Source organism: Sus scrofa, chromosome 15, assembly GCF_000003025.6.
Source record: "Sus scrofa isolate TJ Tabasco breed Duroc chromosome 15, Sscrofa11.1, whole genome shotgun sequence".
Lineage (NCBI taxonomy): Eukaryota > Metazoa > Chordata > Mammalia > Artiodactyla > Suidae > Sus > Sus scrofa.
The window spans coordinates 99,924,698-99,938,460 of record NC_010457.5 but is presented as its reverse complement, the minus strand read 5'-3'; the positions used below and the strand labels follow the sequence as shown (position 1 = coordinate 99,938,460).

General features: G+C 34.7%; 1 protein-coding gene across 1 annotated transcript in view; it reads left to right on the top strand.

Moving 5' to 3' along the window:
* The window catches only part of DNAH7 (dynein axonemal heavy chain 7), a 265,071-nt gene that overhangs the window by 48,888 nt on the left and 202,420 nt on the right, over positions 1 to 13,763 (top strand). The window contains 4 exon segments of the mRNA XM_021075816.1: positions 5,690 to 5,873; positions 6,499 to 6,678; positions 9,642 to 9,914; positions 12,148 to 12,275. Of these exon segments, the coding sequence (XP_020931475.1) occupies positions 5,690 to 5,873; positions 6,499 to 6,678; positions 9,642 to 9,914; positions 12,148 to 12,275 (765 nt within the window).

The following is a 13,763-nucleotide window of genomic DNA, read 5'->3' as shown; positions in this document are numbered from 1 at the left end:
TTCTGTTTCTCTATATTCTTGCCAATACTTGCTATTGTCCATATTTTTTATTATAGCCATCTTAGTGGATGTAAACTGCTATCTCATTGTGGTTTTTATGTGCATTTCCATAATGACTAATGATGTTGAACAAGTTTTCACATGTTTATTGTCTGTTTGTTTATCTTTTTGGATAAATATTCAAGCCATCACTCATTTTGTACTCACTTATGACTTTTTGAATTGTAAGTGTTATTTATACAGTTGTCCCTTGGTATCCATGGGGGTGTTGGTTCCAGGACCCCCATCCAGCCTTTGCAGATACCAAAATCCATGGGAGATCAAGTCTTATATAATATGGCATAGTATTTTAATAAACCCATATATATCCTCCAAATTATCCCTAGATTACTAATAAAATTTAAATAGAATGTAAATTGTGTGTAAATAGTTGCAAATACAATATAAATGCTATGTAAATAGTTGCTGGCACACTGAAAATTCAAGTTTTGCCTTTGGAACTTTCTGGAGTTTTTTTCTCTGAATTTTTTTTTTTTTTTTTTTTTTTTTTTTTGTCTTTTTGCCATTTCTTGGGCCGCTCCTGCGGCATATGGAGGTTCCCAGGCTAGTGGTCGAATCAGAGCTGTAGCTGCCAGCCTATGCCACAGCCACAGCAACGCGGGATCCGAGCCATGTCTGCAACCTACACCACAGTCTCTGAATATTTTTAATCTGCAGTTGGTTGAATCCAACATGGGGAACCCATGGATATGGAGGACTGACTATATATTCTGAGTACTTTATTAGACCCTTGTCAGTTGCAGTTTTCAAATGTTTTTCCCATTATGAAATTTGTTCTTTCATTTCTTGATAGTGTTATTTGAAACACAAATTTTTAAATTTGATGAAGTCCAATTTATTTATTGTATGTTGATTTTATATCCTGCAACCTTGCTTATTAGCTCAAATAGTGTTTGTGTATGTGAATCTTCTCTCTTTTTTTCCCCTTTGTCAGTCTAGCTATAGGTTTGTCAATTTTGCTGATTTTATCAAAGAACCAACTTTTGGTTTTATTGATTTTCTCTATTTTTCTATTCTCTATTTTGTTTATTTCCATTCAGATCTTTATTTCTTCCCTTGTGGTTTTGAGTTTAGTTTTCTCTTATTTTTCTAATTTCTAGTAGAAATTTAGGATATGAAGATTTTTTATATATTTTATTTTTTATTTTTATTTTTTAATTTATTTTTTTATTTTCCCACTGTACAGCAAGGGGATCAAGTTATCCTTACATGTATACATTACAGTTACATTTTTTCCCCACCCTTTGTTCTGTTGCAACATGAGTATCTAGACAAAGTTCTCAATGCTATTCAGCAGGATCTCCTTGTAAATCTATTCTAAGTTGTGTCTGATAAGCCCTCCCCCTCCCATCAGGCAGCCACAGTCTTTTCTCCAAGTCCATGATTTTCTTTTCTGAGGAGATGTTCATTTGTGCTGGATATTAGATTCCAGTTATAAGTGATATCATATGGTATTTGTCTTTGTCTTTCTGGCTCATTTCACTCAGTATGAGATTCTCTAGTTCCATCCATGTTGCTGCAAATATATATTTTAATATATTTATAAAGTTCCCTCTAATCACTGCTTTTCTGTATCCCATAAATTTTGATTTATGCTATTTCCATGTTCATTCACCTCAAATTATTCTCTAATTTCTGTTTTTTTTTTTTTTTTTTTTTTACTCATTCCTTGTTTAGGACTGTGTTGTTTAATTTCCACATAGTCGTGAATTTCCATAGCATTCTTGTTACTGATTTTCTAATTTTGTCTTATTTCAGTCACTGTAAATTTATCAAGACTCCTTTTATGAAACCAGCTATTCTTGATCCTCTCTTGGAAGCGTCTTCCATGTGTACACCTTTCTCATAATTCCCATTGCTACTATTCTTGGAAGGCCATGTTATCCTCCCACATAGCTTACAAACCACTGCCAGATGAATCTTAAAATATCCCTCATTCAGTGCCTATCTTTTACTGTCCAAATTTCCTAACCTGCCTTTTAAGGTCTTCTGCAACCTGGATTTAACCTATCTTTTCCATTCTCAGTTCTGAAAAAAACTTTAATCTTGGGCCATGCCTGTAGAAATAGTCATGTTAAGTTAAAAAGGGTATAACTTATAAGATTAGCCTGCAAACCATACTTTAGCCTGTTACTGTAACTTACCACTGTTAAATATCTATCCAGTGGGTAAATTTGTAGAGTCTTTGTTCTACTTTTTAACCAACTGTTGATTTTTTTAAATAATTAATTACTTATTGTTTGCTTCCATCTCTGAGATAGGAATTCCAGGGAAATTTGAAAATTGCTCAGTTGCTCCCCACTTAAACTCTGTAACTCTTAGCATTGTCATCTTTGCAGACATAATTGTATCAGATCAAATGAGAGGTTAAGGGGATATAAACAGAATAAGAAACTTTTCCTTAGGTACTATTAGCATAATTTATCCTTATTATAAATTATATAAATTATTAAAAATAAATTATAGGAATAATGTATAATTATATAAATTATTATAAAATAAATAATTTATTACTATTAGCATAATTTTATATTTTAAACACATATGTATGTATTTAAAACTTTATACAGCAAAAGCAACTATCAACAAAATGTAAAGGCAAGTTACTGAATGGGAGAAAATGTTTGCAGCTATATATCTAATAAGGAGTTGATATCCAAAATATGTAAAGAACTCATATGATGTGTTGGCAAAAAACAATTAAATTAAAAAGAGATCTGAATAGACATTTTTCCAAAAGAAGCCATATAGGAAAATAACAAGTACATTAAAAATGCTCAACATTACTAATTATCAGGGGGATGCAAATCAAAACCACAAGAGATATCACTTCACACTTGTTTAGAATGACTATTATCTAAAAGAAGAGAAATAACAAGTGTTGATGAGGATGTGTGGGAGAGGAAACCCTTGTGCATTCTTGCCGGAAATGTAAATTGGTACAACTGTTATAGAAAACAGTATGGAAGTTCCTACAAAATTTAAAAATAGAGCTACTATATGATCCAGCAATTCTTCTTCTGGGTATTTACTTGAAAAAGATGAAAACATTAATTTGAAAAGATGCATGCACCTCCAAGTTTATTGGAGCATTATTTATATAAGCCAAAACATGGAAGCAATCTATATGTTTATCAGTGGCTGAATAGATAAAGAAAATTTTGCAACATCATGGATGGTACTATGCTAAGTGAAAAATGTCAGGCAGAAAGACAAATATACCATATGCTCTCACTTATACATAGAATCTAAAATAGCAACAACAACAACAAAAACCAGGCTCATAGATAGAGAGGGCAGAATAGTAGTTGCTAAAGGAAGGGAGTAGGGAGGTGGACAAATAGGTGAATAAGGATAAAATGTACAAATTTCCAGTTATAAAAAAATAAGCCATGGAGATGTAATCTACAGCATGGTGACTATAGTTAATAATAGCGTATATTTAGAAGTTGCTAGGAGAGTAAATCTTAAAAGTTCTTTTCACAAGAAGAAAAAAAATTTAAATTTTATATAGAGACCAAAGTTGACTTATTGTGATCATTTTGCAGTATATACAATCATAACATTGTACAGTTAAAACTGATATGTCAATTATACTTCACTAAAAATATATATGCATTACATTATTTATAGTACTTAATGAAACTCATTCCTGGAGAAACTTTACCTTATGCCCTTAAATACCCAGCCCAACTGACCCTTCTTCCATGAAATCTTTGCTGTTACCAGATCAAAAGTGATCCCTTCCTTCTGAATGCCTCTAATAGTTTATTCTCTTATTAAACTTTCATTTTACAATATGTATTTATGCATATGCCTTTTCCCCTCTACTATCCTGTAAGCACTTTTAGGACTGAGTAATATTTACCCAAATGTTTTGTATGTAATAGGGAACCCTCTAAGTATTTTTGAGACAATGACAGCACGAATACTTTTTAAAATGTATTTTCTGTTATTTGCCCTTTTTCCAGTTCTCTAGCCCTAGAACTGTTCCCTCTCTTGCCTCAACTACTGGCAAATTTTCAGTCCCCTTCCTTAATATGGCATTGCCCTTATCTACTTACTATTTGCCACTTATTCTTTTTACCTATTGCTTTAATGGTGAGGCCCCTCTGCAGAAGGATCTGCCATGTGTTCATAGAGAATGAGCCTGTCCCAAGTTCTTGTGTTTAGCTCCCAAATACTGCAAAATTCCTTCCAGATTTCCCCACTTATTTATTCCTCTTTTCTAGCCTATAATCTCTATCATAGACAGCGAAATGATCAGCTATATTATCCCTATCTCTCCTTCATATTGTTCTTATTATCTTTTACTTCAGATCCTTTTCTCAGGGTTGTCTCATCTCATTTTTATCTATTCTTCAGTGAAATTGCCCTCTTCCCTATAAAACCCTTCTCTATTACTCAAATAGAAAATTATGTTTCTATCCTTTGACATCAAAGCTGTTTGCTATGATACATTGCCTTCATTACTATAAAATAGAAAGGATGATGTCATATCATTTCATATCTCCCATGACACTATCCCTAGCACAGAGTAGACACTAAACACATATTTCTTAAAGGGATGAATATGTCTGTTGAAAAGTTAAGTCTCTTTTGGAGCATTCTGGCAACTCCTGAATTTATGTAGACTCCCTATTTAAAAACTCACCATTATCTCTTTTGAAAGAGGTACCAATATTCCCTAATTTTGTAGTGTTGGAGAGTAGTTTTGTAAACTGAAAACTTCACTTGTTGTCATAATGTGTCTGTATATGAATTTTACTGTTTTCCTTTTATTGCAAAGATGCATACACATTTGAAACTTGTTTTAAATCAGTTAACTGATATCAAATTAAGGAGCACAAGAAAATAACATACTTGATTTCATTGATTTGTGTCTTGTTTTCAAGTCATTGTAAAACTAATAAAATAGTGTAAAATACCAAGTGGGTTTAACTGAATAAACCCTCCATTGATTTGATCAGTTAATCACTGAATAAACCTTCCATTGATTTCATCAGTTAATCACATTTTTTTCCTTTTTCTGGCAGCTCTGAAGTGTGCAGAGTTCCCTTTTTTGGCAGCTCTGCAGCATACAGAGTTCCCGGGCCAGAGATGGGATCTGAGCCACAGTCGTGACCCATGTCGCAGTGCCAACACTGGGTCTTTTAACCCACTGTGCAGGTCCAGAAAATCAAACCTGTGTCCTGGCACTGCAGAGACAACACCAATCCCATTGTGCCACAGTGGAAATTCCTCAGTTAATCACATTTTAGCTTTAAACTAATAAATCCATTCCCTGAAGAACATTTCAGAGACTGGGAAGTAGTATCTTGTAATAGCCAATAAAGTTAATTGTCATATTTATTCAAAAAGTGCAGGAATCATGGTTCCAGAAGTTAAATTTATCTTTTTCTCACAGCATCATGTCATTAAGCCATTTTCCATTGGCTATGATTAAAATTTATTTTCCTAGGAGAAGTGAAATATGCTAGAGCTTACATTTTGGAGAGTGGATAATGTCACTTAGCAATATCCCTCTCTATGAAGACCTTTGGATGTCCAGAAGTTACTGTTAGTGCTTAATGTAGAAGGAGTAATTCACTGGAAGTATTAACTTTTAAAAGTCTTTCATTCTCTCAAGGTGGTTTCCAGAAGTACAGAATATTTATTACCAAGGTAATAAAAAAAAGTTATTGCCAACTGGTGACAGCAGTGCCAAACTGGAATCTTTTTTCAACTGTGCTGCTGCACTTATGACTTTACAACTGCAGGACCTGGCTTTGGTTTCCATGCAAGATTTCACAGACTTAATTGCACAACCCCCGGTAAGTATGGTTCAGTTGTACTCATATACCACTTTGTTTATTTTCAATTCTTTTAAAGTGGAAAGTGATAAAATAACCTTTACTAGTAGGAGAACAGAAAGTAAAACTTTAGCCCTATTGCGTTTATCTGTTTAAAAAAAAAAAAAGAAGACCTTGTATCAACCTGTATATGTAGGATAAATTATCATCATATTTATGAAGTTAGTGGAAATAAGTGAAATTCCCATAATTGGGAAATGTGGGTCATGATAGCTGTAAAAGGTTTCTACTAGGAACTCTTTTCCTTCTAGAAGAAGATCCTGTTACAGTGTGAGCAGAGCCTGGGAATTTGAATGCTCCCCTCCTCGACTCCTTCTTGCATGATTCTGAGCCCCACTGTTATGCGTGTCTTCCATTTTCTGGAATCTTAACACTATAGTTGATCTGTAGGCCCAGTGGATACTAGATACCAACAGATCTAGCTGGGAATGGTTCTTGCCCTTTTTTGGTGGAGCCCCTCTTCAGCATACCTGTCTATGTCCTAAAAGGAAAGGTGAGTTCCCATGTATCCTAATTGGGACCAGTGCACTCCTGAGACTATCACAATTCATTACTTTATAATATGTATATAACTTCTTTGTTGCAGGATTCTGTCAGAGCTTTTGAACATCCAGGTTTTGTCATGAGGCTAATTCTTGATAATGACACCATTAAGTTTGAACCTGAGTTCAGTGACTATATACACATCCTTCTAAACGTTTATGATGTCATGATTAAGGCTGTCAGTTTTGTGCCGAGAGTTGAAACCAAATTGTATTCCAAGTGGGTAAGTCACAAAGATATTCTGATTGCTTGAATTTGCATGATGATATTTAATGCAAATAACTTCTGAAAGGTGTAGACAGATGTCTTCTGCTTTACAGAATATAAATGGCCTAGTAATATTGGCTTATAAGGAACTTTAGTTTCAAAAAATACTGTTTTCTCACTAGCCTCTCTGATATGCCAGTGTCTTAGACCAGTCTTCCATTGAAGGTAGCTAAAGACTTTCTGAGGGGAAAGAGTTAAAGTTGGGATCAGATTTGAAGCAGTCAGTGAGCATTTGCTGTAGCACTTACACAATGCTGTTGACCTCCATTATACCTTCAGACTCATTAAGGTAAAGCTTAGACCCCCAGGGATCAGCAGAGTGTCCAGGGCAGCTGCTCACATCCACACACAGTTACCTCCTAATTCATGTTTTCTTATTATTTTGCTTCCTTAACTATGCATTATAAAAGTTATTTTTGGCATTTTCCCTTGCATATTTATGTGTTTTAAACTAGGTAGTTGTTATCGGGGTATCCATGCATCATGTTGCCATCAATAGAAGTATGTCAAAAACTTACTGTTTACTTTGTTTTTTGTTTAATCCCAGTTCACCTATTGTATCCTTTTCTCTTCTATTTATACCCTACATGTCCACAAGAGTGACTAGACATAGCTTAATTAAGCATAAGTTCAGTTTATGAAACAGATAAAACAAGTTAGGGGTCCTAGAGAAAGTTGAAAATGGAGAAAAGTATAATCAAAATGAATTAGAGTTGCTAGGATTTTATTCTTATAAAATATAGCTCTAAGCTTCCTGGTTTCCAAAGTGAAGAGGAAAATATGACAAGTTTTAGACTGCTCAGTTTATTTTTTCTGGTATCAAATTTTGAGAGATAGGTCTTCCATGGGGCATTATACCTGGGGTAATGATTCTAAAACCCTATATACCAGCACCATGTGGTGATATTTTAAAAGTACAAATCCAGGAATCCCCTCACCACTACCAAAGATTTACAGTGTCAATCTGTAGTCAGAAATAGATACTTGTAAGATAAATATCTCTAAATGATTCAGGCAACCAGTCAAGTTCTGAAACAAGTGATATAGATGGTACTTTGAGGAAGATGGTTGAGGATGGCTCAATGATCTTTGACAGCAACTGCAGAACTGGAATTCATGTAGCTGTTTCTTATCACAATCTTTGATAGAAACATAAAGTGAAATTAAAATACACTTTCCCCTAAGGAAGGAAAACCTGCAAAAGTCTAAAGTGTCATGAGTCCAAACACATCACCATCTCATGATATAATAGGATGTGCTTTTGAACATTTGAGTAGCCATATACAAAATTTCTCTTAACTCTTGATAGGAACTTACTATAATTCACAGCAAAAGTTTACTTTGTAGTAGAGCTATTAAATACCAGTGTGCAGTTCTTTTAAGAAAGATAGATCATCTATAGGCTTTAGAAATTTTGACAGGCTGTTAATAAATTTAAGAAATATTCTTTTAATGTGCTTCACATTAGATCTAAAAATTTCACATTGCCTACGGTACATAATAAATATTGCTTTATCCTAAAGTTCCTTTTTTGGAAAGGATGACACCAAGCATCTACTATGTCCTTGGGGGTGAGGTGGGGGTTGATGGTGGGATTCAGACATGTTCTCATGAAGCATCTAGTTTTTACAAGTTGTGATTTCCTGAAATGCCCACTAGGAGGCATAGTGGGTAAATACATGCTGGATATCTGAACAAATTAACCCAGTTCTTTAAGAAATCCTTTGATATTCTCAATTTGGAAGCTGTAGAATATCCACTACTGGCAATGATTTTTGTTTGTTACAATTAAAAATCCCTCATTCTGTATGGCAAGTAGAATGTGGGTGCAGGTGCCGGTGCGTGTGTATAGTGTAACTTGTTTCAAGATAATAAACCATGTAGGCACATTTGCTTGTCCTCTTATTTGAAAAGAGAAGGAGACAAGCTGTTGAGACTTGTTTGCTTATTTAAAACTCTTGCCCACCGTTATTGTAATGGTGGTAGCAGAATGCACATTTTGTAACTAGGGATTTTAATCTGCTCTAGTTGCTGTTCACAGAAGATAGAGGTCAGTGAATGAATAAACAATCTTTTTCTAGTTACATTACTCCTCAAGGTGAAGAAGTATTATAATCAAAGAGTGTAATGATATGACATTGAACTCACTTATTTTTTAAAAATAAAGTACAGTGCAAGCAATACCTTTTAAACTGGCATGTACAATTGCACAAATAAAATGTAGGTTTTGCTGGTTTTGTATTCTCTTATTTTGTGTATATTCTCAAATGACTGCTCTTTCATCCAAAATGAAAAACAAAATACACCTAGGCAGTCTTAAAGAAAAACAAAACATTATATGAAACCTAGATAGAAGGAGGAATTAGGAGGATGGCAATAACATATACACACTACTGTACAAAATAGATAATTAACAAGACCCTACTGTTTAGCACAAGGAAATCTACTCAATATTTTGTAATAAGCTATTTGCGGAAAAAAGAATGTATATTATATATATTTATATATATATTTATAAAACTGATTCACTTTGCTGTATACCTGAAACTAATACATTGTAAGTCAACTATACTCCAATAACATTTAAATAATAATAAGTAAAATTTAAGCTGGTGTTAAAATTTTTTTTTAATAAAAAACCACTCTGATTAGATTGAATATCTTTCTATACATAGATTAGAAAATCCAAAAGACTTTGTGAATTTAAAAAAATAACAATATGAGAAGATGGGCATCTTTTTTTGGCCATATCTGTGACATGTGGAAGGGACTGAAGCCGTGCCCCAACAATGACAATGCTGGAGCCTTAACCTGCTGAGCTACTAGGGAACTCCAGGATGGGCATTTTTACAAAGCTAAATGATATGGTTAATTTAAGATATTTTAAATAACTCATGTTGTTTTTATCCTTCTGTTTAGGAAAGTAAGTCTAAACCAACAACCTTGAAGCCAATAATTCTGAATGAAATTGTCGAAGCTCACAAAGAAAAGATTAAGGAGGTAGTTATGCATGAGAGTGTGGCACCCACTGAGCACCTCAGACTCTATGACAAGTATGACTTCTTAATTACTAGAAAAGCTGAGCAAGATGCTGACGCTTTCCTTGCAGAAAATCATAATTATGAGAAGATAATACAAGAGATTCGCAAATACCAAAAACTAATAGAAGAGATACAGTATACATCTAGAAAGGTAAATGACCCATTTTGTACAACTGTTCTTTGTACCTAATGATATTTTCCCAGTTGTATTGGGCTATGTTTCTAGACCATACAGTGAAAGAATTAGACCGTTATTATCAACAAAAAACTATTTAGTCTCTTATGTGCCAGGCATAGTGGTAAGCCCTGGATATATGGAGATAGACAAAAGAGTTCTTGTGCTCATAGAGCTGAAATTCTGTACTACAAGCCTGACTTTTAAGTACTTTATTCAATTTGATCTCTCAAAAATATCAAGAACTAATTTTTTAAAACAAAAAGACAACCTACGGAATGGGAGAAAATAGTTGCAACTGACAAAGGCTTAATCTCTAAAATATACAAACAACTTAAATAACTCAACAGCAAAAAACCAACAACCCAAGTGAAAAATGGGCAAAAGACCTGAACACACAGTTCTCCAAAAAAGATACACAGGTGGCCAACCAGCACATGAAAAAATACTCAACATCCCTAATTACTAGGGAAATGCAAATCAAAACTACTATAAGATACTTCCTCACTCCAGTCAGAAGGGCCTCACTCCAACAAATAACAAATGCTGGAGAGGGTGTGGAAAAAAGGTACCCTCCTACACTGTTGGTGGGAGTGTAAATTGGTATAACCACTATTGAAAACAGTATGGAGGTTCCTCAGAAAACTAAATATAGAACTAGCATATGACCCAGCAATCCCACTCTTGGGCATATATCCAGAGAAAACTTTCATTAAAAAAGATAAATGCACTTGTATAGTCATTGCAGCACTATTCACAATAGCCAAGACATGGAAATAACCTCATGGAAAACAGTATGGAGATTCCTCAGAAAACTAAACATAGAACTACCATTTGATCCAGCAATCCCACTCCTGGGCATCTATCCAGAGAAAACCACGACTCACAAAGACACATGTACTCCAGTGTTCATTGCAGCACTATTTGCAATAGCCAAGACATGGAAACAACCTAAATTTCCATCAACAGAGGAGTGGATCCAGATGTGGTACATATATGCAATGGAATATTACTCAGCCATTAAGAGGAATGAAATACCAGTATTTTTAGCAACATGGATGAACCTAGAAATTATCATGCTAAGTGAAGTCAGTCATACAATGAGACACCAACATCAAATGCTTTCACTGACATGTGGAATCTGAAAAAAGGGCAGACTGAACTTCTTTGCAGAACAGATGCTGACTCACAGACACTGAAAAACTTATGGTCTCCAGAGGATACAGTTTGGGGTTGGGGGATGTGCTTGGGCTATGGGATGGAAATCCTATGAAATTGGATGTTATGATCATTATGCAACTACAGATGTGATAAATTCATTTGAATAATAAAAGAAAAAAAAGAATAAACTCTTCCCCTATCCACTAGACATATCAAAGTCAGTTTGGTATCTACTGTTTGCTAAATCTAAAGTTTAAATTCAAATCAATAAAAAATAAATACTGCCAAAAAAAAAGAAACAACCTCAATGTCCATTGACAGATGAATGGATTAAGAAGTGTGGTATATATACACAATGGAATACTACTCAGCAGTAAAAAAGAACAAAATAATGCCATTTGCAGGAATGTGGATGGAACTAGAGACTCTCATACTGAGTGAAGAAAGAAAGAGAAAAACAAATACCATATAATATCACTTATATCTGGAATCTAATATATGGCATGAATGAACCTTTCCATAGAAAAGAAACTCATGGACTTGAAGAACAGATTTGTGGTTGCCAAGGGGGAAGGGGAGGGAGTGGATAGACTGGGAGCTTGGGGTTAGTAGATGCAAACTATTGTGTTTGGAGTGGATAAGCAATGAAATCCAGCTGTATGGCAGGAGGAACTATATCTTGTCACTAGTGATGCAACATGATGGCGGATCTTGTCCTTTTTGTATATTTTACAAAATTGCTATCATGAACATGCATTATTTTTTGTAAAGAGCAAATATAACATTTAAATCCCATGCTATGTAGCAATAACTCAGTTTTCCAGTTTTTATGTCCATTATTATACTGAAATAGAATTAGCGTCCAAGTACAATGTTCAAAGTGATTACCCAGAAGATAGTTGTAAAATATTTACAAAACCCTGCCTGCATCATATTAAAAAAAATCATAGTAGATCACACAACAAAAATCGATATGATGAAAAAGGTAAAACTGTAAGGATCTTTTGTCATTTCATGTTTATTAAAATTTTAATGTCTAACATTGCAGACTATTCGTTTAGGAATGTTTGAAATGCGCTGTGAGGAATTAATCAGAGCTTTGGTGAAGCGAGCAGATGTTATTTGTGGAAAACTTATAGCTAAAATGTTCAGAGACCATCAGGAAATAAATACAAGGTATTTATGTGATATTGATTATCTTTTTATTTTGGAGAAAGGGGACATAAATAGAATTCACTGTCATTCAACTAAAGTAATAGACTAGAGCAGTGTCCTAAATGATTTAAAAGCAAAGATAATGCTAAACCTATTTCTACATGGCTCTGTTATTTTGCAATATTTAGTAATTTTTTTCCATCATGAATGTGCCTTCCCAACTATCTGAGTTAGGATGGTATTAAAATATGTTTGTATATCTTTTGTACAAGTCACATGGACATTCTCTAATTCTACATTTTTAAGTTTGTGTAATCAATACACAAAGTGGGTTTTCAGAGTAGATATACACAGGTGTCAAGGATCCCAAATCTGGTACTTTGTTTTACTGTACTTACCCTTCGAGGCCATGATAACATGTTACCTTAACAACAGATTCATTTGTTGTCCAACCTGGAGATGTTTGGGAAAACAGACGCATGTTTAATAAACTCACAGAATGCTAAGATGTAAAGCAGTAAGCCTGTTTATTTAAGATAAGACATTTGATTAGTTTTCTAACACTAGTGTTTCTGTGGCTTCAGGAACCTCTTTTTGGGTATCAGTTACATGGAATTAAACCCTAGAATAATCAGAATATTTTTATAGTTATGACATTAAAGAAAAAATAGGTCATAGCCTGTCTAGCAGCCTGGAGGATGCCTCGTTTACCTACTGTATGTCAGGCACAGCTCTAGAGACTTGGACTGAATATGGACAAAACATTGAAGGAAAATCACTGTAAAAGCGGAAGGAGACGTCCAATCCAGTACTTTACAACAGGGTGCCATAAGTGCTGTACTGAACCACAGGGGTAGAACAGTAGAGAAGGAAATAATTAATTCCTTTCAGAGTGAAGGTTAGAGGAGAGGGGAAAATCAAGGAAGGCTGTGAGGGGAAGTGGTGAGTGAATTCATTTTGAAGGAAAAAAGAACTCCAGGCAGAGGAAATAATATGTAGCCAAGAGTGTGGTATGAAAATGGCATGATGTAGTCCAAGAAGTAGGCGTGGTTTGTGTTGCTTTCACAGATACTGTGAGGGATGGGAAGCAAGGGGTGGGAGGATGAAGAGGGAAAAAGGGCTAGGACTTGGGTAGCTTATCTAAGAACCAGAACTGTATATTCAGCTTAAAACACCATTCCCTCTAAAAGCACTGGAAGAGTAAAAATGTCTTTTACTTAGAGTGTTTCATGCTGAGTGAAATTCTTATTTTAATTTCATTGCTATTTCCCTGCCTCTTAACTGTCTTCTGAGCTCATGCCAGTTTTGCTTTCCCTCTTTTCTCTTGATTATGCCTCTCACCGGGCTCACTGGATGAGCAGAGATCACATCAGGACTATTACAGGAACCATTAGATCCAAGTGCCCTCAACGCCTTGCCCCTACATGTCACAACTCACCTCTCCATGAAGCCCTTCCTCCCTGCCTCCCCACATTGTCAGAGGGCAAGAGTCTGTCAGCCATTCACAGC